Source organism: Sphaerodactylus townsendi, linkage group LG09 (assembly GCF_021028975.2).
Source record: "Sphaerodactylus townsendi isolate TG3544 linkage group LG09, MPM_Stown_v2.3, whole genome shotgun sequence".
NCBI lineage: Eukaryota > Metazoa > Chordata > Lepidosauria > Squamata > Sphaerodactylidae > Sphaerodactylus > Sphaerodactylus townsendi.
The window spans coordinates 46,295,942-46,322,737 of NC_059433.1; the positions used below are offsets into that span (position 1 = coordinate 46,295,942).

The 26,796-nt window shown below is 39.5% G+C and overlaps 2 protein-coding genes across 2 annotated transcripts in view; one reads left to right on the forward strand and one right to left on the reverse strand.

Annotated features, from left to right (window-relative positions):
• Nucleotides 1-1,090: 1,090 nt before the first annotated feature.
• On the forward strand, nt 1,091-24,214 carry RMC1 (regulator of MON1-CCZ1). Its single transcript, XM_048508017.1, has 20 exons — nt 1,091-1,349; nt 2,542-2,618; nt 3,387-3,471; nt 5,171-5,227; nt 6,725-6,811; nt 7,921-8,061; nt 8,590-8,693; nt 10,126-10,215; nt 10,400-10,505; nt 12,182-12,293; nt 13,429-13,473; nt 13,980-14,033; nt 14,529-14,657; nt 15,127-15,233; nt 15,743-15,862; nt 18,143-18,220; nt 21,308-21,412; nt 21,629-21,697; nt 21,892-22,117; nt 24,078-24,214. The coding sequence occupies exons 1-20, from the start codon at nt 1,245-1,247 to the stop codon at nt 24,155-24,157; spliced, it is 1,977 nt and encodes a 658-aa protein (XP_048363974.1). The 5' UTR covers nt 1,091-1,244; the 3' UTR covers nt 24,158-24,214.
• Nucleotides 22,495-26,796, reverse strand: part of NPC1 (NPC intracellular cholesterol transporter 1) — a 30,987-nt gene continuing 26,685 nt past the window's right edge. The window contains exons 23-25 of the mRNA XM_048508016.1: nt 25,728-25,841; nt 24,884-25,046; nt 22,495-24,786 (exon numbers count right to left, since the gene is read on the reverse strand). Of these exons, the coding sequence (XP_048363973.1) occupies nt 24,704-24,786; nt 24,884-25,046; nt 25,728-25,841 (360 nt within the window). The 3' untranslated portion in view covers nt 22,495-24,703. The remainder of the gene's footprint in view (nt 24,787-24,883; nt 25,047-25,727; nt 25,842-26,796) is intronic.

The window sequence follows — 26,796 nt, forward strand, 5'->3', positions numbered from 1 at the left end:
AGCACTGGGTCATTAGAATAGAATAGAATAGAATAGAATCTTTATTGGCCAAGTGTGATTGGACACACAAGGAACTTGTCTCCGGTGCATATGCTCTCAGTGTACATAAAAGAAAAATACATTTGTCAAGAATCATAAGGTACAGCACTTAATCATAAGGTACAGCACTTAATGATTGTCATATAGGTCTAGTAAGCAATCAGGAAACAATCAGTAGTAATGAAAACATAAAATGTAAAATCATAAAATAAAATAAAATGTCAGCACAGGCTATAGTCATACAGTCATAAGTGGGAGGAGATGGGTAATAGGAATGATGAAAAAAGTAGTGCAGTAATTATATAATAAGTATATAATAAATAGTTTAACATTATCGAGGGAATTATTTGTTTAACAGAGTGATGGCATTCGGGAAAAAACTGTTCTTATGTCTAGTTGTAAAATTTATTTAAAAAAAATAAAATAAAATAAAATTTAACCATTATTGACCCAGGAGGTGATTTTGCATGCTGTTCAACAGGCAGACGATGGGATGGTTAGCCATTGCATTCCCCAAATGCCTACACCTTACCCCCAGCAAGCTGGGTACTTATTCTACCAATTTCAGAAAGATGGCAGACCGAGTCCATCTTGAGTCGGCTACCTGACACCAATTCCTGTTGAGATTGAAGTGGGTGAGCAGAGCTTTGACTGAAGTACTGCAGTTTACCAGACTGTGCACAGGCCTTCTTAAGTGGAAGGAAACAGCCTGGGGAGTGAAGAAAATCGCAAAACAAACACAGTGGATGTCAACCAGCATTGTACCAGTTTAGTCTACAGTAGTATAAAGTACTACCATTTTAGCCTGCACTCCAGCCACCTCCGCCTTTGACAGCTGAACTTTACCGACTAAGCTATCAAGCATGAGTTAGACCCGACCCCCAAAAATAATAATGGCAGGCATATTTGTAGCACAGGACCTTCGGACCTATGGTAGATCCGTTCTGACACATGCGCATCCTTTTCGCTCTTGCAAATCCAGTAAGGCTATCTTGAAAGCCTCAACTGTGTTACAAAAGAAAGTGGAACTTGCAGTCCCGTCTATCCCTTGAACTGTACGTATCAAGGGCCCCATTCGTCTCAGCCGCCTCCATTTATACGGAGCAGCAGCAGCAGCTCCTTGGTCATGTGCAAAGGGAGTGTAACCAGGAAGCGGTTGTGCGACGCTGAGGGTGGAAGGCGTACAAGCAGGCACACAACCAGCCATGGCGGCGACCCAGGACTATTATTTGGCTCTGTGCGGGCGGCCTGTGCAGTTTGAGAAAGCGAGCCCCGTCAATTGCGTCTTTTTCGACGAGGCGAATAAGCAGGTGAGTCCTCAGGCCACCCTTCCCTCTTTCCCCGGGCCATCCCGGGCTCGCTCGCTGGCCCCTGCTTCTGGATCGGAGCAAACCGCTGGGGGATGGACGTGGTGCACCTTCAGACTGTTTCATGGATGAAAACAGGGATGTGCTTGTACCGTCCATATTTCCATAGCAACAATGTTTGCTCTACATCTCTCTCCCCAGCATAATATCTTGCTGGGGTCTCGCTTCTCCTGACCTACAGTATGCTTAACTGAGGTTGACATCACCGGCCCTGTACTGTTTGTTAAACCCAAGAGCTAATAAACAGTTGTTTGTTCTGGTGGAAGATGCCTTGAATTGCCTGTGATCTGTAAGAACAGTTCCAAAAATATTTCAGTAGCTATAGAGTGATGTCAGGCTCAATATTTGCACACGTGAAGAATCTGCACTAGGAAAAACCTCCCTCTCTGTCAGTGAGAAGTTCAGTTATTGGAGCACCAGGGGAAAAAGGCACAACTAAAAGGCAATGGTAGGAACAACTGCTGGAAAATAATAATTACCCTGTTATTGGGAATGTGTTTTAACGGATGTGAGGAAGTGTTCTCATAGGCATGTATTTTCTAAATATGAAGGGTTTTAAAGACCTCTGAAGTACATTGAACTAGATATGGAAACACACAGCCCATGGAACTAATGCAGAACTTGCCAAACTTGGGCTGCAGCATTCTGTAGTAACTTATGCGGATTCCGCATGGGCCAAAAACAGCGGTGTGAAAACAGTGAAAAATGGTGTAAAATGGTGTGAAAGGTTTTACACCATTTTAAACCATTTTACACTGTTTTCACTCTGCTGTTTTTGGCTCATGCAGAATCCGCCTTACACATAAGAGAGTCTTATGTTGAGTGCATTATGATTACTAGTAATGTGACATTTATTAACATCAAATTCAGGAGGGAGGAATTGGTGGCAAATCGCCTCACGATGCTCAAGCTGGAGGTAGGATCACAAACATACATTAGGCTGATATATCTGCTTCTGTATAGGGTTACTGGCTTTTAATTAGGAGTAAAACTAAATTATTAGTGATTTACTTAGTAATAAAATGAGGGTGCCTTGAGCAAAAAATAAAAGAATTTGTTAATTTGGCATCCAATTACTTTCTGAGATTCTAAACTGCAATTGAATCCAGATTTTCTTAACTTTTTATCCATTTAGGTTTTTGCTGTTCGATCTGGTGGAGCTACTGGAGTGGTGGTTAAAGGTTTGGAAGATCGCAATCCTATCTCATTCAGGTATGTATATTCAGACTAGCATCTTTCAGTGTTAATAGCTTTATTCTGTTGTAATATGTGCAGATGCATTGTGTCCATGTAAAGTACCATATATTTATGGTTTTTGCCTTACAGAGGAACACAGTTTAATATAGATAATTAACAGATCCTTATGAAAATATATGGTACTTTACATGGATATTGTTGCTTATTTAATTGTTTGGGGCTTTTTTACTTTCTAAAATCTGGAGTATATATCGGAATAATCAGAGCCCAATAATTTAAAACTGAAATACAGAACTGCAGTGCTGTAGCCCATTTGGTTCCCTCTGAGCTATTACAAATAACGGGATTGTGAGACTTCTTAATGTGTACATTTCATGCTATTTACTCCCATGTGTTCTGGGTACTGTTCTCAGTTATTGACATTTGCCTGTTGGCTGTCAAGTAGATGGAAGTATGCCAACAGAAGTGATCTTTCCTTCCCCCTCGTGCAGAGCTGCTGGCCACTGATGGATAGCTGGATGGCAGGTGGGCCAGGCAGGCTAATGAACAGGGCTGTGATTTCTCTTTTGCTGAGGGGAGGCATTACCTGCCTTAACATATGACAGCCAAATATCTGTTGGCAGAGATGTCATGGAGATGTATGTATGTGCAGCCATGCACAGAGTGTATAGACTCTTCTTCAAAAGTATACACATGCAAACAGCACGCATTCATATATCTTTCTAACCTGAAGTAAGTTAGCAAAATATAAATAAACTTCTTTAATTAATTGTCTGTTTACAGAATGGAAGACAAAGGGGAGGTGAAGTGCATCAAGTTTTCTTTGGGAAATAAGATATTGGCTGTCCAAAGAACTCAAAAAAGTGTGGTAAGAAATGTTTTTCATAAAAAATATGAAGACATAATGGAAAAAATATGCATGGGCTTAATGAATTTGATACTCATCTTATTTAGTATTTGAATATAGTTCAGCATTATATTAGTTTAGTCACTTGTCATGTTAAGGTATCACAGTCAGCCAAGATTGTTCATGTATCCAGCATGTTGCCTTATGTGCTTCAGTCCTGCCTCCTTTCCCCTCCTTCTAGTGAAGGTATCCTGGTTTAAATCGCACTCCGGTTACATTATGTACAAATTCTGGTGCCTAGGTTAATCACAGTTAATCTATATCCCTCAGGCTAAGATTCTAAGCCTGGACTAACTCTAGTTTAGAATCTCAGTTTATGGGGGTGAAACAAAGTCCACTTAACCAAGGCAGCTGTATTTTTTAACGTGTGTAACTGGAGTTTCTCTTGAACTAAGATTTGTTCATTGTGCTCTGCCTAAGAAGGAAGGAGAGATACACAGCAGCATGCCAGGTTCATGCCCAGTGACAGTTTAATGTTGGCTTAGTGCAGCTACTATGTTAGAAGAAGAGGAGTTTGACTTTAGACCCTGCTTTTCTCCTGTAAAGAGTCTCAAAGTGGCTTACAAATGTCTTCCCTTCCTCTCTGCACAACAGGCACCTTGTGAGGTAGATGAGGCTGAGAGAGTTCTGAGAGAACTGTGACTGTCCCAGGGTCAACCAGCAGGCTTCATGTGTAGGAATGGAGAAATGAATTCAGTTCACCAGATAAGAGTCTGCTGCTCATATGGAGGAGTGCGGAATCAAACCCGTTTCTTCAGAATAGAATCAACTGCTCTTATCCACTATACCACACTGGCTGTCATAGATGGGAAATGTACAAGAATAAACCTGGAACAAGTTGTATTATCATTGTTGGGTTTTTTTAAAGTAACTTGAAGGAAGACTTCAGCATGGAATTACTGAATAGATCAGTAATTATGGTTCTGTTCATTTAGGACTCAATTGAGACCAAGGTTTTCACTCTTACTACAACTATTAAATTAGCATAGGAAGGTGTGTGTTGTCAGTGGCTGCTCTTGTACATGATAATGGTGCACTTCCTGTATATGTGAGTTCTGCACAGAAGTGCTGAATTGTTGTATCCCTTGAGCTTCCTGGCCTTTTGCCCCTAATGATTTTTCCTTTGGTATAGATGTATAATTTACATAAGCTGTTAATTTAGGATGCTTTTCATATATCTGATTAAATAAACTGTGATTGATGAACATGCATGTCTCAATAAGTCTGCTCGTTTTATGATACTGCAAGACACCTTTTTGTTTTGGCAGCAAATGTGGCTGTCCCTCTTGAATATGTTAGCTGTTTTTTTAATTCATTGTGGACTTTGCTGCATGTTTTCCATTAGTGTAATTTGTAGTAGAATCTGTCTCATGTTTATCGTTGCTTATTAACAGATAACTATCTCTTCAGTTTCCAGTCTTGATCAATATTACACCTCAGTATCGATAAAGATCAGGGATCACTAAAATGGAAGAGTGGCCTACAGGCAGCTTATTTGACTTACTTTTATGCCTCTCTTTTTTTGGTCAAAATACCCTCCTTCCATGTAGAATTCAGCGAACCAAGCCCATTTAAATCAGCTAGTTTAGGCATGCTGAACTCTGCCAAAGATTGTGCTACAAATATTTAATAACAGCTGTTATTCTTAATGTCATTCCAGGATTTTCTGAACTTCATTTCAGACAGCCCTCAACTAGAATATACTCAAGAATGCAAGGTATGTTGAATAAATATTGAGTTAACCACTTTCATACAATATATTGTAACTTCTGTTAATCCAGCAGTTCGAAAAGCCAGCTGCAAAGTGCATTGAAAGTGGTTTGAAAGTGCATTTTCTTCATGTGCGGAAGGGGTCTAAGATAGAGAAAGTGCTTTAAAGCAACACTGCCTAGATGTAAGTCCCACTGAATAGTGGAACTTGTATGTGAGTAAACATATCTAAGTTCCTGTTTACTATTTCTTTTCCATAAACTGTTAACTATTTGCCTGTTTACTATTTCTTTGCCATAAGTGCTGAAGAATTCTTGAGATAACTTCCTTTTGTGTAGCAACAAAAATGCATAAACTTGTTTTCCTAGTGCACAACCCTTTTGGGAGCTAGAGATATGTACCTTAATCCTGAAGTGGCATGTGGACTTAAAAATGGAGGGAATATTTTTGTAAATGATTTTTTATGTATATAGAAAGCTTCTCCCCACATTGAAGTGAATGGAGAATCCTAATTACCGTATAAACTTTCGTATAAGCCAAATTTTTTCAGCCTTTTTTAGGCTGAAAAATGTCCCCCTCGGCTTATACGCAGGTCACTCCCTCCTCCCCGCGCAGAGCCACAGCGCTTACTTATGAGTGGCGAAGCCTTGTCCCTCCACTAACTCACGCTTTCTTTCTTGCAGGCTCAAAGTTTAAGGCGTTGTTTCAGGGAAGCTGCTGGCTTTCTTTCTTGCAAGCTCTAAGTCTATAGGGAAGCTGCCGCTCGAGGCAGCCTGTCTGTGGCTAAGGAAACCATAGACAGGCTGCCTCAAGCGGCAGCTTCCCTGTAGACTTAGAGCTTGCAAGAAAGGAAGCCAGCAGCTTCCCTGAAACAACGCCTTAAACTTTGAGCCTGCAAGAAAGAAAGTGTGAGTTAGTGAGGGGAGGAGGAATTCTCTGCTTCGCTTTCTCCTGCTTTTAGCCACTTTCCCTCTCCCCAGACTCGTGCGCGCCGCCTCGCCCCTCCTTAAAAAGCCTCCCAAAGGCTTCTGGGGTGCTCGTTTCCTCCAGCTGTGGCTCCTTTGCCGGCTCAGCACCCTGCCTCCTGATGGATCTTTCCCACCCTCGGCTTATATGCGAGTCAATAAAATTTCCCAGTTTTTTGAGGTAGAATTGGTTGCCTCGGCTTATACACAAATATATATGGTATGTACACAGTATGTACATATGTTAAGCTCAGGGCTTAGTACTCAATCAAAATTTTATTTATCGTCAAAGAAAAATAATTATAAAATATATGAAACAAAGCACATTACATTTTTGGATGTTTTATCACGACATTATATCTAATACATCTAATTTAATTTAAAAGCAATATGATTTAGATCTAATTTAATTTTTTTTCATTCTGTTCCATTTGCTAATACTGTCAGACATACCAGTAAACTATAATACCCTAACTTACATGAAGTTTTATGCATATTTGTCTATTTTAAATTCAACTGAATGTTATTTGTCATTAAAGACCAAGAATGCCAACATTTTAGGATTCTGTTGGACAAGCTCTGCAGAAATTGTCTTCATAACAGATCAAGGAATTGAATTTTATCAGGTACATAAAATAATTGTCTGAATTGTTTTGCTGAATTGTTTTGAGTATTTTTACCTAAAGAAATTTTGAATTTGATACCAGAATGAAACAGCTAAAGTGTTTTTAAAAGTGCACTGTTGGTTGCTGCTATTTAAAGCATCATATATTTGTGTACACATTCCACATTTAACAATAATTCTTTTAAATAGGCACCATAGAGTTTTAAACATTACCTAGAACTCTCAGCATTGCCTTATATTTACTTAGCCTTCCTTCTAGTTCGAAGATCAAGGTTGCTGTCTTCAGTTTACAATCTACAAGGTGATTTCCAGAACATAATTCCAGCTAATATTGTAGGAAGGGCAGCTGCTGAGTTAGAAGTCAGGATTGGATTGCTTACTAGTAGTTATGCCTTCTGGTTTATTCATAGTTCCTATCATGGGAATGACTCACATATGGGATTTTTTTTTATTGTTTTGACTGGATTTTTGTTTCCATTCATGATCTGCTGTAGAATATAACACAGCTGTTGAATGTAACACATCCTGGAATACTGGACCTTCTGGACTCCTTGTAAAAAAACCCCACACTCTTTGTTATATTTGTAACTTTGTATGTGTATATCTTCCAATTGAGTCTAATATTTTATGTGTGAACTCTAGCTCACATAAGCATATGCCACAATAAATAGATTAATCTTCAAGTGTTTCGAAGCTTTGTTCTTTTAATTTAAAATAGTTACGGTAGTTACTCCAGTTTCTTCCTTGGGTTTTTGATCTGATTCGTTGTGCCTTGTTTTAAGCAGGTATTTGTATATAAGATGGTCTTGATGGTTTAATTTATCTCCATTTGAGAATCTACCCACCTAGAGCAAATCTTATGATTGGAGGCCTTATAATGTGAATTATTAACTACAAAGTATGTGTTATATTCAGTGGTGGGATTCAAATAATTTAACAACCGGTTCTGTTGGTGGGTTTTAATTAATTTAACAAGCAGTTGTTTACAAGAGGCATTTTAACAACCGGTTCTGCCGAAGTGGTGCGAACCTGCTGAATCCCACCACTGGTTATATTTCAGCATATGTACTTCAGCATATATGTATGTAAAGCTTTACATTATGTCTTCAGGTATTACCAGAGAAACGAACATTAAAACTTGTGAAGAGTCAGAATATCAATGTGAACTGGTATATGTACTGCCCTGAGAGCTCCGTTATTCTACTATCAACCACAGTTCTTGGAAATGTTCTGCAGCCATTCTATTTCAGGGTAAGAAAGTAATATTAAAGCACCCAGCATTATTCTCCTCAGCTGCCTGAGGGGCTTTGTAAAGTTATCCTGGTAGAGATAAATCTTAAAATAACTAAAATAGCCTATCTGCACGTCATTGAAAACATTTTGAAAATGTCTGCAAAATGTTTAAACCCCCCCCCCCCCCCCCATTTCTTCACACTCACCTCCTTGAAAAGATTCCTGGCCATCATTTTGTGGTCGTTCCTTTTTTTTTTTTTACACAAATCTGTAAATCCAATGGTGTGAGGCTTCAAATCCTCATTCTATGATTCTCTCGGGGTTGTGTCTTCAAAGCTAGGGAGACAGTTATTTATGTGGACCATTAAGGCTAATAGCATATATTTCAAGTTGCATTATTAGGTTTAAAACAAAGGGTTTCATTGAGTTGTTATTGTGTTTTGATTGGGAGGAGAAGTATTAGAGTAACCTTATCCTTGTTGCTAGAAAATCATGATACTTACTAAAAGAGAAACTATGTGTGATTATATGCAAAATCTTTTGTAGGGTGGAGCTATGTCAAAGCTGTCCAAGTTTGAAATTGAATTGCCCGCAGCCCCGAAGGCATCCAAACTCAGCCTTTCAGAGAGAGATATTGCTATGGCTACCATGTACGTATTGCTGTGAACAAGTTTCCCCTTTTCAGTTGACCCTTTCTTACATTGCAGAAAGATGGGACTTGGTGGTGTTCTGCTTAACAGTTAACTGCTCTGAAATTCCATTGCTTTTAATGAACAGAAAGAAGGAAAAACTTCAAGGATTAGTAGAAAACAAAGCAGCTTCCTGTGTTTTGAATGAAATGCCCTTCCTCAAGTGCAGCTGAAAGGAAGAGCTTGAGAAAGTCACACATTCTGTTTGCAAAATGGGCAGCACTACCCAATAAGCCGGGTGCCTGGCTACAGTGCTACCAGCCTACCACTCCCATAGAGGCTTCTCAGCAGCATGGAGAGGCTGAAGTGCAAAAAACCCACCCTGGGAAGCCCCACTGGGCTTGATGCATTTATAGCACCTTTTTGGTGGTGTAAGTCCTAAGCCTAGGCCACCAGTATAACACTGGGCACCGAGTTGCCAGTGCAATAACTGGTGCCATGTCCCACTGCTGGGGAGGACCCCGGAGAGCGCAAATCCACAGCTGCAAATGGCTCCCACCAACAGATTTGGGCTACAACTCATTAGGCAAGCCAGAGAGAACTTAATGCCTCTGTACTGAAAAATTACTTGGTATTTCTACTTGTAGTTATCAAAGAGTGTAAGAGTGATATCTCTAAGGCAGGAGCATATTTTTTACCTCTGAAGAAGAGTTGAGCTTCAGTATCTCATTCACTTTTAGTGAGTCTCCGCTCCTTTCATTTCTTGGATTTGTTCTTTTTGATGTTCCATTAATTTGTGGTGCAAGAGAGAGGAGCAGATCTTTAATTGTCTCCCACTGAAATCAAGCTAGGTCTTTGTTGGTCCTTTTATAATTATCTGTTAATAAGCAATGATAAGTCTTCCAGTAGTAGGGAGATCAGTTTAAAACATTTAGTATTTTACCCCGATCTGTATTACCACAATCTTAGAAAATAGAAGACCGTCAATATTCAGGAATCAGTTTTTGTAGACTCTCTAGATGGTAAGTGTATAGCTTTATCTTCTGTTTTTACTTGGAATATTTCTGTTTTTGAGAGAATAGGATGTAAGAGCAATGGGAGAGATGAAGGATTTTAGAAGGAACATTATTAAGAGTGGAATCCCTAAAGGAGGCAATTGAATTCCTCTGTGGGAAGGCTTTTCTTGACAATTGTTAACAGAGAACTGTAAGGGTTTACTGAGGATGTGATCCAAGCAAGTGGTGCTGGATGACCTATATGACCTTCACAGATTAATTTCTGGTACTGTGAGTAGTTTAACTGTGTGAATTCCCTACAGAAGAAAGTGATATGGCGGAAAATGTACAGAGCAATACAACATGCAACAAACAGACAATAAACTCCACCCTTATTTCTCTAAAAATCTGCTCATGCCTGTATGCAAAATGTAATTTTCATTATTCTTTCTTCTTAGATATGGGCAGCTTTATGTTCTCTATTTGAGACATCACTCAAGAACATCTAATAGTACAGGAGCCGAGGTAGTCCTTTATCATTTACCAAGGCAAGTTTTTTCTTCATAGTACATCCATAACATACATAAAACCTTTATTAGGCATAATACCACTATAACAGCTGGCATTATTTCTTCATAGTAACTTTGATCTTTAATTGTATGATGCAGAATAAGAGTCAGATTGTTGGCGATAATGTTTCCCCTCTTCCCCTAACTCATGTTAATATTATAGGGAAGGCTCTTGTAAGAAGCTGCATATACTGAAGCTATACAGAACGGGCAAGTTTGCACTAAATGTTGTGGATAATTTAGTGGTAGTTCATCATCAGGATACTGAGGTATTGTTTTTGTTTCTGTTTCCTTTATATCTTTTCCATTAAAGTACTTCATATTTCTTTGTTTGCTTTTTCCTAGCTGACTTATGGGAACTATTTGAAGTTTATTGATAATGAATGTCCCATGCTTGAGAGTAGGGTATAAATATGGTGCAGTCTTCAAACAGTCTATGCATCATCAGAGGAGTCCCCAGGTATGCAGAAAAATATTAGCTCACTTCTTTGAAAAAAGAACCTCCTATCCCTCCTGAAAAGGACCAACAAAGACTGAGCATGCCAGTTTCCATCTGGGAGCTGGTCAGCCCCATCCAAAGCCAGAAACAGTGGAATGTGATGCCAATGCAGCCCTTCCCCACCATCTCCAAGATGGCTTTGCAAAGGCACAGGGAGCCAAAAAAAGTTCAAAAGCCTCCTTGTCCAGAAAGCCCTATAGGGTTTACAGGACTTTGAAGGCCCAAAACCTTGGCAGGGAGATGACTAATGTTGGATTAGCTTCCGGGAACATTCTGGCCCAGCCTAGCCCCTGCTGGTGTCGGTTCAGAAGGGCAGTGCAGCTCTGCTGTAACCCAGTCTTCTGTCTTCTTGCTCCACTGGAGTCCGTCTGCCTCCTCCACTGGAACAAGTGACCTGGCAAGGGCAAGCGTGCCACCATAAGGTGGTGGTGCTCCCTCAACCCCTCCCCCCCTTTGGATGAACATTAAAAGCAGTTGCGTATCAGTTAATGGGAGAAGGGCAATCTGGCATACATGATCCACTATTTGTTCTCGGAATCCTAGATGAGACTAGATCAGTGATTATACTATAAGATACACATTCCCTATTCCACTTTTATTTCCTCCCATACCCAAGCCTTGTATAATAATAAGCTTTTAGTAGCTCTGGCCATGTTGAAGCTAAATAATTTTTGGTGAGGGCATGGAAAAACGCTTTCTGCATTTCCATATTTAATTGTAACATTCCTTCTCCACCATACTCCTTTAGCTGAGAGGCTATTAGAGCCCCTAACCAAGAAAAATAACACAAGAGTAATAATCAGAAAAACACCTAACCATAAAACTGGAATTCAGCAACCGAATGGAACTTAGCCGGACCTGGGCAACAGGATAATTTCTTAAATTTTGCTGGAGGACTAGTGGGGGGGGGGGGGGGCAGAACCTGTCAATATCTTTGATTCTTACCCAGTATCACTGACTGTGACTTGTTAGAGGAGAGGACCCAGATACTTACAGTTCTCTTAGCCAATCCATTCCTAAACTGCAAATTGGAGGAGACCCCCTGGAAAAGGCTTCTGTGTCACTGCTTAAGTGAATAATCCATAGAGGAGGCCTCATTCCAGTATAAGGGTTTTTGCCTTTGGGGTGAATTTGCATGTGCAGTACAGTGTATAAAATATTTATTGTTCTGAAAAGCTGAAGCTAATATTTAATTGACCACCGATGCATGTTTAAGTGTATCAATTGGGCAAATACCAACTAAAATCCAGTATGTGATCTAAGGAAGATTTGTTCTGGAAAAATATAGATAGCTCATACTAGATCTGGGCTTTTACAGGCAAGAGTTAAAAATAGAAAGATACATTGAAGTTGTGTTCAAAGGTTGACAACCGTAAATAAAAACAATTGCGTATGAATTCATTTTGAGGTCTGTCTCAAAGAGAACTTGTATATTTTCCATTTTAGACCTCACTCATATTTGATATTAAGCTAAAAGGAGAATTTGATGGCACAGTCACCCTTCATCAGCTTGTACTTCCAGCTCGATCTATACAACCATATCAGATTCCTGTGGCAGGTGGGATTCTTACTTAACTCACTTGAAAATCCAGTAGGTACACACAGTTGATACACATTGGAGTTAATCTTGTCCTTACCATGCTCCATAACCTTTTACAAATGTTGAATGATTTGTGTCATACCCAGGATAGAAAGGGGCACTTTGACCTATAAATAACATTTGCACCAATTCTGAGAAGTCCTTTGACAGGTTTTCATACATGTGTGCATGCACACACACACGCACACATAGGTGAAATGGGCTGGCTAGGTCTTCCACATCCTTTACCTTCTCCCAGTCTATTTCAGCTTCTCTGTAAGTCTTATTTTTCCTGTTGGTTTCTAATATTTGGTTACAAAATATGTTGCAGGAAGATTGACAATGTAGATCATTACTGTTATTGCTGTGGGTGTTATTCAGCAAGTCTCCTCGATAACAGATTTGTGCAGCCAGATTTCATTCAGTTTTTAAAAGTGTTGTGATCCTACTAGACCAGTCCTTTATCCCTACAATAAATAATGCAATTCCCTAGGAAAATGTTTTTGTTTGCCAGAGGTCCTTTCTTAGGAAAAGATGTCAGAGGCCTGTGCAACAAATAGCCAACCTGTGCTTTTATTGGCCATAAAGAGAGAGGTGGACCTAGATCACTCACTTGTGAAGCTACCTTCAGGAGACAGTTGAGGATAGCTTTATTTAGGACTGCATTTGACAAATTTATTTTTTACTTGATCATCGATGAAATTGAGTTTTTAAACTGTGGTCCATTAGGTGCTTTTTTTGTTTCACTGATATTGTAAGCCACCCTGAGTTCTGCAAAATCAAGAAACCCTGAGTTCTGCAAAATCAAGAAACATTTTAAATAAATAAATGAATTAAAGATCTCCTGCTGCAAGTCATTCATCATCTTTGGCAACATATGATATATTTTGGAAATTGGAGCCTTATAGCATTGCAACTATAATTTCCTGTGTCCTCTCATTCAGGTTTACTCTATTTAAATATTCTACTGCATGTTGTAATATTCTTATATTATAGCCTCAGTTATATAAGAAGTCTTAACTACTCTACATTATAGTTGACGTAATTGCTGTTTATTTAAAATTAATATTTTGTGGCCTGTTAGCACTAATGCAATATCTTTTCCCACACGTAGGCCCTGCTGCTGTAACCAGCCAGTTTCCAGTTCCTTGTAAACTCTGTATCCTTGAAACAGTGTTAGTCATGTCCTGATATGCAGCTGTAGATCTTGGCTTTCTTCTGTAAGCTCCATCTGTGTAATTCTCATAGATGTGCAAATTAATAATTATGAATCACTGCTAGAAGTTTACAGTGGTAAACAAGGCAAGTCACATTTTGGGGAGCTAAATTTTATTAAATCACAGAAATCTTTATAATGCAGCTTTAAATGGAATATTAAAAATTCTGAGTTGATGATACCTGATGAGACCTCTCAGGGAACAATGTAACACACTTTTTGAAATTAGAAAACAAGGTGGAATTTCTGTTAAATGCACCTGCTTATGAAATTCTGCTCAGCTTCAAAAGAAGTTGTGTCACGGGGGCTGTTGTCTGAGAAACAAGTCTAAATTGCTCTAGTATTTGGAAATAGTTGCATGAATCTTTGGATCCATGCTATGAACTGGAGTTAAGCTAGAAGAGGAAAAGGCTGATGGATATTAGTTGTGAATTTTGTTTAACCTTTAGATTCTTCATCCTGGATTGTCTTTCAGCCTGACATTATAATCAGTGCAAGTGAAGGTAAGTGTGAAGCTGTCACAAGTTTTATTTATTTAGTTAATTTAGATTAGATTACTCTTATTAAACTCTTTCAGAAAGATTCTTTTGTTAATCACAGAGACCACAACTTCTGAAGCTCATATGTCACTAATTTTCCTTTACTTACGTGTTTCTTTGGGTTTTGTAGGTTACTGCTTGTTTTCTAGTGTAAAATATGGAATATTTTCACTTGTTTTTAAAAGATACGTTTAGTGAATTTTTGGAATATCTGAGCGACTGGGTAACTTGTTAAACATTAATGACCAATGCTCTAATTAATAGTGGCAAAATATGACCATAAAGAATCTGCCTTCATCTTCTTGATTCTGATATTGCAGCTTGACATATTTATCGAAATATTTTGACAAGGACAATATTGACTTTAATTATCAGCTTTCTTAAAATGATTATTGTTTGTTTTGTTACAGCAAATTTCAGTTCCCCATGAAAAAAGACGTTTGTTTTTTTTAATTGCAGGTTATCTTTGGAATCTGCTGGTGAAACTTGAACCAATAGTGAATCTGTTACCAGATAAAGGAAAGCTAATGGATTTTCTTCTTCAGAGGAAAGACTGCAAAATGGTTATTCTTTCAGTGTGTTCTCAGAGTAAGCAGTTAATTTCAGTTTGCAGACTCTATTTATGTAGGGAAAGGCTTTTAGGAAAATAATATCTTATGATGCCTTAAAACATTGATAAATGTATTGTCCATAAACTTCCATGATCCAGCTTGGTTTGTTAGATGAAGGGATGGCCCCATTAAAGTTTATGCTGCAATAAACTTGTTGAACATTAATTTGCCACAAGACTGTTATTTTAACTGCAGCAAACTAACATGGCTACCCCCTCTTGTAATTTATGAATGTACTTCCAAAGGTAGATATTTTGCACACTGTCCTGTTTCCTATAGAGCATGTATATATTAACTAGCCTATATTTTTGTATTGTATCAGTTTTGAAGAGCAGTACTCTTGATATCACCTTGGAAGCTAGCTGGTTTGTTGAAACAGATTATGAGTTGAGAAGCTACTCTAAGAACTGATATCCAGAATTTAATGAACAAATTTTCTGTTCCAGTGCTGAGTGAGCCAGACAGAGGGTCACTGGGTGTGATTGCCACTGTGTTTGACAAACTCAATAATGAATATAAGAAATACCTGGAAGCAGAGCAGAGTTATAATATGGTAAGTTATTAACATTATTATTTCATAGCTGAGTATTTTATACAGTCTGTTTCAAATTTGCAGACTTCTTCAACACATGATAAAAACAGCACCTCTTTTTTGTATGCATACAAATACATAACCATAATTTGTGTAGCATTAAAAAGTGGTGTACTCAGACATTGAATACTTTTTTGATATTTTATTATGAAAATGTGTATAATCAAAATTCCATTTTAAATTTAATTGTATTTATTAAATGGAGTGCTTTAGTTTTTGTTAAAAATTAAAAGTCTGTGCTCAAGGTTCTGTCTACATTCCCCTTTAGGACTAGAAGCCAGATCTTAAAAGGCATTATTTGAATGTGTTCGAATAATTAAATGGAAAATAAATACCAAGTAAAGATCTAGCAGTACGTACAATGACATTTCGCAAGTGTCCTTTTTCAAATATATGTTGCTTAATCTTTAATAAAGCTCTTTTAATATATGTTGCTTAATCTTTAATAAAGCTCTTGGGATCTTTTATAGGCATTAGAAATGGGACAGAGCAGAAGCAATCCGCCCCCCAAACGACCAGTCCGTACCCAGGCAGTTATTGATCAGTCAGACATATATACGCACGTCCTGTCTGTGTTTACTGAAAAAAAGGTTGGTTAATTCAGAGACTTTGGAATGTTGCTTTGCCTTTGTAAGTAGTTCAGATTCAAGTCCCATGTGAGAGAACGAGAAGTAATTTTACAATTCAATCCCATTCAGAGTTACTCTTGTTTAAAGGTGTATCCTTTCCAAAAATTTTGAAGCCATGAGGGAAAAACAAATTTAATGAAGAATTGAAATATCCAGCTGATAGCCTGTCAAACTTATTTAACTGCTTTACTGTTAAATGTACTGGTTTGAATCTCATCAGGTCACATGCCCAAGAGGGGCCAAGTTTGCCAAATTTGGCCCTCCCATGGCAGCCCTCCAGTCCTAGGAACAGCATTCTGGGGAATGTTTCAGACTGCAGCAATAAGAGGGAGGCAAGAAAGTCACACTCACAGAATAAAAACAAAGTAGCTAATATAGCTAATATTTCAGAGAGAGAGAGAGCTGAAAACTGCAGCCCCCTACATAAATTCAAATCTCTTTAATTTTTGACATCTGAGAAAGATAGGAAAAATGAAAGTTGAAAACAAATTTTTCACTGAAAGGTATTGCTGGGACAAAAACAGTATCGTACAGTCACCAGGGCTACCAGCCTATTCAGACAATGTTAATCTTGAAAACACTGAACTCTTTTATAATTATCAAAAACACAATAATACTTCCAGAATCATTCACATCTAAGCAATAAATATATCCTTGAAAATATTCTGGCAACTGTATATGTAGGAATTATCAATATACCTAATTCTCCGTGTGGCTCCATCTGTGGATACAGATCCAGAAACTAGCACCATGGATACACAAAGATCTTTCTACGAACTTGTGAAAAGCCCCAGGTTTGCAGAAAAAGATATATTTTTTAAAATTTGTGCAGTTAAAATCCTCCAATATGATAGAAGCAGTGCCTGTAGCTTTAAGAAAGTAATGCCATTTGTGGCCCTTTCAGATAACCATGAGAATACGGCAAGCCTTCAGGCCTTGGCTTCTGTTAGTAAACGGTAGGGGTTAGGGCCCTTTCTAGGGCTGTTTGGCCTTTGACAGAGGACTCACCAGGGCCAGGCCTGGCTGCTTCCTACTGTTCAACAGCAGCCACCTCACAATAGCCAGCGTGAAATTTTAATTAGAATTTCACATTAGAACTGGGAAACACAAATTTAAATCCCCATTCTGGTGTGGAAGCTTACTAGGTGACCATAAGCTAGTCAGCCTACCTTACCTCACAGTCAGCCTATCTTACCTCACAGGGTTGTTGTGAAGATAAAATGGAAGAGAATGATGTAAGCTGCTTTGGGTTCCCATTATCAAGAATGAAGTAAATAAATAATAAATATAGCTGAAGAAAGGAAGCCAATAAAAGGTAGCAAGGAGAGAAGGGAGCGGGGAAAGTTGAGGATTTGGGTACTGTTAATAGGCAAGGAAAGAGAAAAATATGTGTGGGAAGATATGCAGGGGGAAATGTGGTGCCTTACTCTAGTTCTTGCAGGGCTGGTACCACATAACGCTCAGCTAGCACCTCACAACTGAGCCTGACCCAATAACTGGCACTGCATGATTATTCTACAGTTTTCCCTGATAGAGACTGCTGTGGGAGGAAAGGAGAGACAGCCAAAGATAGTGGGCAGATAAAGGTACGTTGGCTAGAGGATGGAAAGGAGAGCAAGATGCTGGGAAAAGGATGAGGCTATGGGGACTTTCAGGAAAGAGAAAATTAATGTGCGAGGGCAAATGAGGTGCTCCCCACAAGTTCTTGCATATCCGCCAGGTGTCAGTCTCTAATGCTGTAGATTGCTTTGCATGGGGAGTAGGTAAAACCTTGTCTTGAATGGCATTACAGAAATTTCAAAATAGATATTACTTCAAGATTTTACAGTGCTTCTGAAAATTTTCCAGTTTTCTTCATTTGGAAAAAAAATTGAAAATATTTTTGCCCAAATGTTGTTTTTCTTCTCCTCAGGTCTTCACATCTCTAGATAAGTCTAAGATTGTTTGCAGGGCATAGAAGATAGTTGTATCTTTTTAAGTACTTAGAAGGATGTAACTATGTACTGTGAAGGATTTAGACTGCACAGGATTGCGATAGTAGACCGGGTTTGTAACTGATACTACTGTAGCAGACAAAAGCTTCCTTTTCTCAGTAGACCTGTCTTTAGAAGAGCTGATAAATGACAAACTTCAAAATTTCAGACTTCAACATAACAGTCTGAATAGTTATATGTTACTGTTACAAAGCATTTCTGATATATAAACTGGAAATTTAAACCAAGTTCTTCATTTTGCATATAGGAAGCACCTCACAAGTTCATGATAGCTGTCTTAATGGAATATATTCGCTCACTCAACCAATTCCAGATAACTGTTCAGGTAAAAATTTAATATCAGCTAACAAATACATTATTTGCTGTTTCCCACACTCAAATGCTATGGGCTCTCTGTCTTTAATTCCTACCTTTTAAATATCCATAAAATATTCAGATAAAGTTTCTCCATCATCTGTAAACATCGATATAGAGAACCACTAAATTAAATTCTGCAGTGTGGTTTCAAAGCACATTGATTACCAACTACTAATTGTAGCCAAGCAGTGTTGTATAGGTTGTTTGAAAAACTATATTTGCTTTGGACCCAATTCAAAGTGCTGGTTCTTAACCTGTTTCATAGCCTAGGGTCTTCATACTTATCAAACTGCATCTCCTAGTGCATTCGCCTAGATGTCTTCAGATAGCGTTTTCCATGTGGTGCCCTCTTTTAGAATTGTTCCTCTGACAGCTATGAGGTCATATGGTTTTTCTATAGTAGGACCACTCCTTTGGAATAGCTTACCAAAATGGGTGTGGAGGGCATTTCACTTTCTGCATTTAAGGTGTATAAAGTTTAATACGTTGTTCGATGAAGAGTAGATTGTTTTGGCTGGCTAGTTAGTCTGGTTTTTGTATTGTCGAAGGCTTTCACGGCCGGAATCACTTGGGTGCTGTGTGGTTTCCGGGCTGTATGGCCGTGTTCTAGCAGCATTCTCTCCTGACGTTTCGCCTGCATCTGTGGCTGGCATCTTCAGAGGAATCCTCTGAAGATGCCAGCCACAGATGCAGGCGAAACGTCAGGAGAGAATGCTGCTAGAACACGGCCATACAGCCCGGAAACCACACAGCACCCAAGTCTGGTTTTTGCTTGAGTGTTTAGTGTTATATTGGTTTATGCATTTGGAACTTGCTATTGCTTTATTATTATATTATGTTATATATATAAAATATATATCCAGTCTTTGTTAGCTACCTTTAGCCCAAGCAGATAGGCATAAAATTATATGTATGTATAAATGTATCCAGGCTACTGACCCATGCACTCCAAAGGGTAGTGCTCTGCCCATGGAGTCCTTATAATTTTCCTCCTCCCCCTGGCCAAGTGGAGTCTGTGCTCACCCAGTGATAGCAGCAGGGTGTTGGATCAGGTCCAAAAACAAAAACAATGTAGGGCATAAGATTACTTTTAATATTGATAACCCAATCCACAGAGCTCTGTGGCCAGGGACAGCGCTGCAGCTGCGCTGCCTCCAGAGGTCTTTCAGGGGGTACAGGGAGACAGCAAAAAATTAAAAAAACTCGGGCCACACAGAAAGCCTTCCCTAGGACTGAACAGAGTCCAAGATCCCTAGGTGGATGTGCCTGGGTGAAAGCTGACTAACACTGGTTCCGCCCAGAAATCCCCCTATCCTGCTCTAGTGCACTGATGGCCAGTTTTAGGCCAGCTCCTCAGGAGACAGGCATTTCTGGGTTGGGTGCAGCCAAAGTGGATGGCACCCGCCCACCTCCCAGTTTGCCCTCCCCACCATGAAATCCTGCACCAGCTCCGTAAACTCACTCCACCCCCCCTTTGGATTGAGCTCTAAGTATTGTAACCAGATAGGTGTAAATCCAACAAATTTGGGGCAAATACATTAAATTTTTTGGAAACTTATTTTAAAAAAATGTTTAGTGTATGTAGCTGTTAAGAGTTGTGGACTCTAATCTGGAAAACTGGATTCAATTCCCCACTCCTCCACATTTAGCCTGTTGGGTAGCCCTGTTAAAGTCACAGTTCTCTCAGAACTCTCTTAGCACACATGGAGGCAGGCAGTGGGAAACCACCTCTGAACATCTCTTGCCTTAAAAACCCTACAGGTCACCATAAGTCAGCTGTGACTTGATGGCACTTTCCACAGCCAGATGAGCAGAAGACCATTTCCCTCTTGCAGCTAGAATATCTATATATATAAAAAGCTAAGTGTTTTTGTTGATGATAGTATACCTCAGTAACTGCTGGGCCAATTCCTCTGAAAATTCCCAGCCACTATAGTCAGCCAGGCGAGAGTGTTTTTAGATGTTCACATTCCTGAAATTTCACACCTGACCCAGGTAAACTGCCTTTTTCCTGGCGCTCCCTGGTGAAGGACATTCAGCTGCCTGTGTGTAACTGTCACCCTTAGAATGTTCGTGCTGCTTAGAATGTTCACTCAGATGGCCAGATATGAGCAGTGGAAACAGCACATAGGCAGTAACTTGAGTGGAAGTGAAACACATACACACACATACACACGCGAGAGAGGGAAGGGAGAGGGAGGGGTGGCTTGCAAGGGAAGAGAGGGAGGGAGAGGAAAGGGACGGAGGGGGAGGCATGCAAGGGAAGAGAAGTGAGAGAGGGGAGTGAGTGAGGGGTGGCATGCAAGGGAGGGGAGGCAGGGGGCCCAGCATCTTGATATGACCCACCCACCCTACCGGAGGGAAAGGGAAGGGAGGGAAGAGAGTGAGGGGCGACATGCAAGGGATGGGAGGGAGGGGCCAGGCACCCTAGATTCCCTGAATACTTCGGTTACAGTTAAGAAAACCAGGCATGCATTACTCAGGGAGTAAGCTCAGTACAGCAACCATGACATATTTTGAATGGCTGTGTCACGGCCTCAAGAGGGTTTCCTCAGAAGCGACACCCATTGCCACCAACCAAACTTACTCCCAGGTAAAGGATCATGACCAGCCAGCCTAGATGTGTGGGAGGGGTGCCTTTCCATTCCTTCCCCCCCCCACCCCAGGAATGCGGGCACACACATCACTGACATCTCACAGTATCAGGCTGCGTGTTTGCATGAGCATGTACTGCTGGCCTCTGCAATTGATTTGCTGCTACTGTTCCTTTCCCATTTCACCACAATAAGCCACAGCAACGTGTGGCCGGGCCCCTCTAGTTTATTATAAGAGCCATGCCAAATCATGTTATTAGAAACTGGCACCCTTTGTAATTTGTTCCAGAAGCAAAATAGTTTAATAACTTCTAATACTAAAACACTGCTACTGGTACTTTTTTAGAGCCATGACAACATTGTGGCTTCAGATGTAATCTTTTTCAGTGTCTAATAATTAAGCAGAGGTCTGCTTCTTAATCTAATCATTGAAATATTCTTGCTTTCTTTTGTCTCCTCAGCATTATCTGTATGAGCTGGTTATAAAAACCCTTGTTCAGCACAACCTTTTCTATATGCTTCACCAGTTCTTGCAGTACCATGTGCTCAGCGATTCAAAGCCTCTGGTATGTTAATTGTACCATCTAATTTTTGGTAGCTTTGAAATGCTTTATATTTATTCATTACTTCTGTCCTATTGTTCCTGCAACATATATGGGATTATCCTGTTTTTATCCTCATAGCAAACATGACGTAGATTAGGAGATAACATGGCAGGCACACACACACACACCCTACAGTGACTCACAACTAAATCTCAAATTGCATTTTTCTTGTTTCAGGCCTGCTTGTTGCTGTCTCTAGAGAGCATTTATCCTCCAGCACATCAGCTCTCCCTGGATATGTTGAAGGTAGATACAAGTTTTTGGTAATACTGTTTCAGGTTTATTCCTTGGTTATAGGAATAGGTAGGATTCAGCATAGTTCTAAAACTTTAAAAAGTGCCAAGTCAATAAAAGGAAACTCTCCTTATACAATCGAATCAAGACGCCTAACTTTTTGTTATTTCAGCATCCACTCAAAACATAGTAATTTGTGCTTTCAGAGACTTTCTACAGCAAATGATGAAATAGTAGAAGTTTTGTTGTCCAAGCATCAGGTTCTAGCTGCCTTGAGATTCATCAGAGGCATCGGAGGACATGACAGCATTTCTGCCCGCAAGTTCCTTGATGCAGCAAAGCAAACTGAAGATGAGATGCTGTTTTATACCATATTTAGATTCTTTGAGCAGAGAAATCAACGATTACGTGGGAACCCCAGCTTCAATCCAGGTAACCAATTTGGAGGAAAACGAATTAAGGACATCCTACAGAATAAATATTTAAAAACAATCAAATAACTAGCTGGCTCTTGTATTATCTGTTAACAAGGATTTAGTCAGGGTTCAGAGTTATCAGGCAGTGGGTTTGATAAGTGGTTTGATCACTTCTAATCTGGGTTCCAGAGTTCCTGTACAATTAGTGAACAAGTGTGCTTTTAGTTAACATTGCAGAACTTGTATCAAAGAACTTGTACTTCAAAGAACACGGCTTTGTAACTTAAGCCAAGGAAAGTTTAGAGACAAGATTAACAGTTTTCATTGTAAATCTATTGTATCACTGGGTTTAGATTTAAATAAGCCTGTAAGGATTGTACTAAAAACGCTTAGTTTCAAATTTGATCAGTTGTTTAGTTATGAAAATATTATCTCCACATAAAGTTTATTAACTGAACAGTTGAGGTATTTTCATTGAACCTGCCATACAATTTTCCTTCTATAAGCCAGTTACTAAAATAAGACTTAAACTACATACTTAAATTAGCAATTAACATTTTTGAAAGTTCAAACAAATGCAAGCATGAGAAAACCCAAGTTGTCCAGTATTACCAGTTGTCGAAGCATTACCAGTACACCTTTAATATATTTTTTAAATGTTGTAACAGACTGACATTACTGTTGTAATGTTGTAATTGCCTCTACGTTACTGGTCTGATTTGACACATATTCTGGTTTAAGTTGGGAAAGATAGCCTGAAGTAAATGCTAGAACCATTTCTGTTTGGTACTAATGCCTGATTGAAGGAATTATAAATAATCAACTGCAAGGGCAGTGGGGAGAAAGAAAATATTTTAACGTTTGCCTTGGTAATTTGCTGTGCAGTCACACACATTAAAATGCTGCAGTAAAAGTAATTACTACTGGAACAGCAGTTGTAAATTGCTACTGCTTTATAGGGAGGATTAGAATAATTCTGCTTCATGCAATACTGCTGTAGCACTTGCTGTCTTGTCAGCTGAACTTTAAGAATGCATTTTTCTGAGGCTCTTACGAGGATTGTAAAAACAGCACTTCCCTAGTTCAGTAATATATAGTCAGCTAGGAGGAATATGAGTATTTCCAAAAAAATAATAATAATCGTGGAACCACAGTTCTGTGTAGTTGTTGATCATCAACATGCTCAACTTCTTTTTCCTGAGTAGACAGGTGGGGGAAGTGTGGGGTACTTGAATATATTTTTATACTTGTCCATCTGCCCAGTTTTCATTGGAGGAAAATCCCAACAGTGTGTCCCAAAGTCTCAAAAAACTCCTCAAAATAAGGAAATTTCCACACAACAAGTCCTCTTAGTACAGTTTCCTAGAAACTATTCTGGATAATTTAACATCCACTTATTGAAAAGCCTAATTTTATTGAAATAGTTTCAGTGCATAGAAATGTCAAGGCAAACTGCTAGGTTGAATTAATTTAACCTAGTTTATTGATCTGCTGGGAGAGGCAAGAATGCTGGCTGTACTGGCACAGTTACGGAAACAATCCCTTCCTATACAAAGACATTTATCCTATTTCATACAGAAAAAGATAGCTTAGTAAATGGAAGTGTCCTCATTCTACCCATTGGCTTGGGGGTGTGGCTTTCCATCAAGTAATTAGTCAAACAGCAGTTTGCAAGATTTCCAAGATACATTTCTTGTGTACAATAGCTCTTTCCAGTTGACCCGATCTTACTTCAGATCCAGTTCGATTGCATCAGGGTTTTTTCCTTACAAGTATTTCTGCTACATGTATGCCAGCTGCCTGATTTGGAAATGTAAAGTAACACAGAGCTAAAGACTGTGGTGGTTGAAGAAGCAGCTCCTGAGGTTTAATAGCTTAAAAATATCAGAAAGGTTTGTTCGGCTTATTCCACAAATGATGTTGTCCTTTAGCTGCATAGTAATGTTGACCTTATGGTATTTGTTCCTGTTTGATAGGAGAACACTGTGAAGAACACGTCATGTATTTTAAGCAGGTTTTTGGAGACCAAGCTCTAATGAAGCCTACCACTTCCTGAAGTACCCAAGCTGTTTCAATACAAAGTGTATAAATTAATTTATTTCATTTAAGTACCTCTGACCTACAAAAATCCCTCTTTTGTAATAAAGTATATATACAGATCCTTTGGCAAATATTAAAAATTACAACATTTTGAGTGATGGCTTATTTTTCTTCTAAAAATAGAGCCCAAAATTGCATTGACTTGCATTGTAAAAAGTGTCAGTAGTTCAGCAATCTCTTCTCATACGTATCACTTAAACTCACCAGAACATCTATTTGTCTTCTTGATGCGTGGCCTTCCCCTTAGCTACAGTCGTCTAACATTAGTAATTCACAATCCTGTTAGTGCTTTTAATTTTAGTAATACTGACATGCAAAGTGACAGGTAGTCCTTCCTGCTTCCATACTGTTCAGAGCTGCTGCTGTTTTGCTGGTATTGATCCATTCAGTGGTGATTCTGGGTGTGAGACAGTAGTCATAGAAGTTTGCTGCAGTTTATTTTGACGAGAGGCCCTTCCAGCCACAAATTCCAAGAATCCACTGACCACTTTGTTTAAAATGGCTAGAAAAACAAGAGCTTCTCTCTTTCTGTACCTTTGTTCCTTTCTTGAACTGCGTGTACTTTAGCTTTATTTACTGAAGGCCCTGAGAAGGGGAAAAAACAAGTTCCAAAAATTATTCTCCATTATGATATTTCTGCACAGTCACTTCATTCATCTGTAGCAAAACTAAGGGTCCTTACCAATGTAACTAAGCAGGACAGGAAGAAATATTAATCCATGGGTTGCTCCAAGCAGTACCATGGCCAGATACATCCGGAAGTAGAAAATCTGGAAGATTTGGGATTTTGAAAAGGCAAGCACTACTATTCCTCCAAATTTTGTGAGCGTAATACCGCTGAAAACCTGCCGGAGTTAAAATAAGTGTTTCATTTTGTACAATACATATAATTCTGTACTAGACAAATGACTGAAGAAGTACATGTTTTATTGTTATGTTTATTTTTGTTTTTATCAGATTTATATCCTGTCCTTCCCTGACCAAGGTTGGGCTTGGGGTGGCTAACAATTAAAAAATATACCAACAATTTAAAAAATGTAAATTACCATAAAATCCCAGGAGTTATATTTCCCATAAGCACTACAGTTACTATATTCAAATTCTAGTTCCCAGGGTGACCAATCCAGGAGAGAGCAAAACCAAATCTTAGCCAACTACAGAATCAGATAGTGAAGTAAATATATATAAAAGATAAGGGATGGGGAGGCTAGACTTGGCAGAACATCTCTGTCTTACAGACCCTACAGAATGATCCAGACCGCACGGGGTCCAGGTCTCACTTGACAGAGAGTTCCACCAGACCGAACCAGAGCCAAACAGGCCCTGGCCCTTCTTAAGGACAGCCAGACACTTCTAGGGTCAGAGATCTCCAGCAGGTTGTTTCCAATGGAGCCCAATGCCCCCCAGGGGTTGTTTTGGTAGAGGTGGTCCCATAGAAATGACAGTCCAGGATCGTTCTTTTATACATACAATGTCCTAAGCTATCTCTACTTCCATGACAGAAAAAACTGCAATGTAATACTTACAGAACTACCCATGTGGGATAATGCCTCTCCAGCTCGCTCCACTCTGCTGGGTTTTGTGCTGACTGTGAATGCTCTTGTCACATGGCTACAGAACTCCACAGAAATTCCACAGCTCTGAATGAAAAACAGCAAAGGCAACAGTTTATTGTGATCAGAGCCAGCAGCCCCAGCTGCACAAGTACCCTGGCTCCCAACAGCAGCAAACTAAGCTGCCCAGGAGCCACAAGGAGAGACTCTGAAGCCTGAAAAGGAGAGTCACTCAGGGTGTCCTCCCGAAGGATGCATAGCAGGAACAATCAGTCATGGGCTCCTGGAAGGGGCACAGAGAGGTGAGAGCCTGCATAGGCCAAGCACATAGCCCTTTGAGGCAAACAGGAAAGAGGGTGCAACAGAAGGCATAGAAACCCTGCAAGAGGATACACTGGTGCTAGCCTGTCTCCAGATCACCCTTTTAAAAGCTGTCTAAGGGTGGGCCACAAATTTCTACTGTGGCTTGCAGGGAGAGAAGAGTGGGCAGTGAGAAATGAAGCTGAAACTCCCTCCTCTCAAGTTTCTGAGGCTCATTTTACACCAACGCCAGAAAGAAGCTGGAGGGCAAACCAGTCCCAGACTCTGACCCACCAACAGGGCAGCCTGACATATTACTGCAGAATGCTTTCTTAACCACAGAAAACGACAATCCCACTACAGTGCCCTATGGATCCTTACTTATGAACATGTTACATTACAGAGATAGACTTCAGATAAATAATTTAGTATGCTTTATCAGGACTGTGATTCACAATTGTATTTCTCCCTCTAGGGCAGTGATGGCGAACCTTTTCGAGACCAAGTGCACAAACTGCAACCCAAAACCCACTTATTTATCGCCAAATGCCAACATGGCAATTTAACCTGAATACTGAGGTTTTAGTTTAGAAAAAAACGGTTGACTCCGAGGTGCACATTATTTGGGAGTAAGCTTGGAGAAGCAACCGTGCAACACTTTGAATGGGTGAATCATTACCCTAGAAGGGTTTACTCAGAAGCAAGCCCCATTGCCAGAAACCGAGCTTACTCCCAGGTAAAG

Bases quoted from the DNA above. Each gene is read 5' to 3' on its own strand.
- RMC1 (XM_048508017.1), top strand. From the start codon at position 1,245: ATGGCGGCGACCCAGGACTATTATTTGGCTCTGTGCGGGCGGCCTGTG. The intron at 18,221-21,307 runs GTAAAAATTTAA...TTGTCTCCTCAG, and splicing joins AATTCCAGATAACTGTTCAG to CATTATCTGTATGAGCTGGT. The intron at 21,413-21,628 runs GTATGTTAATTG...TTCTTGTTTCAG, and splicing joins TCAGCGATTCAAAGCCTCTG to GCCTGCTTGTTGCTGTCTCT.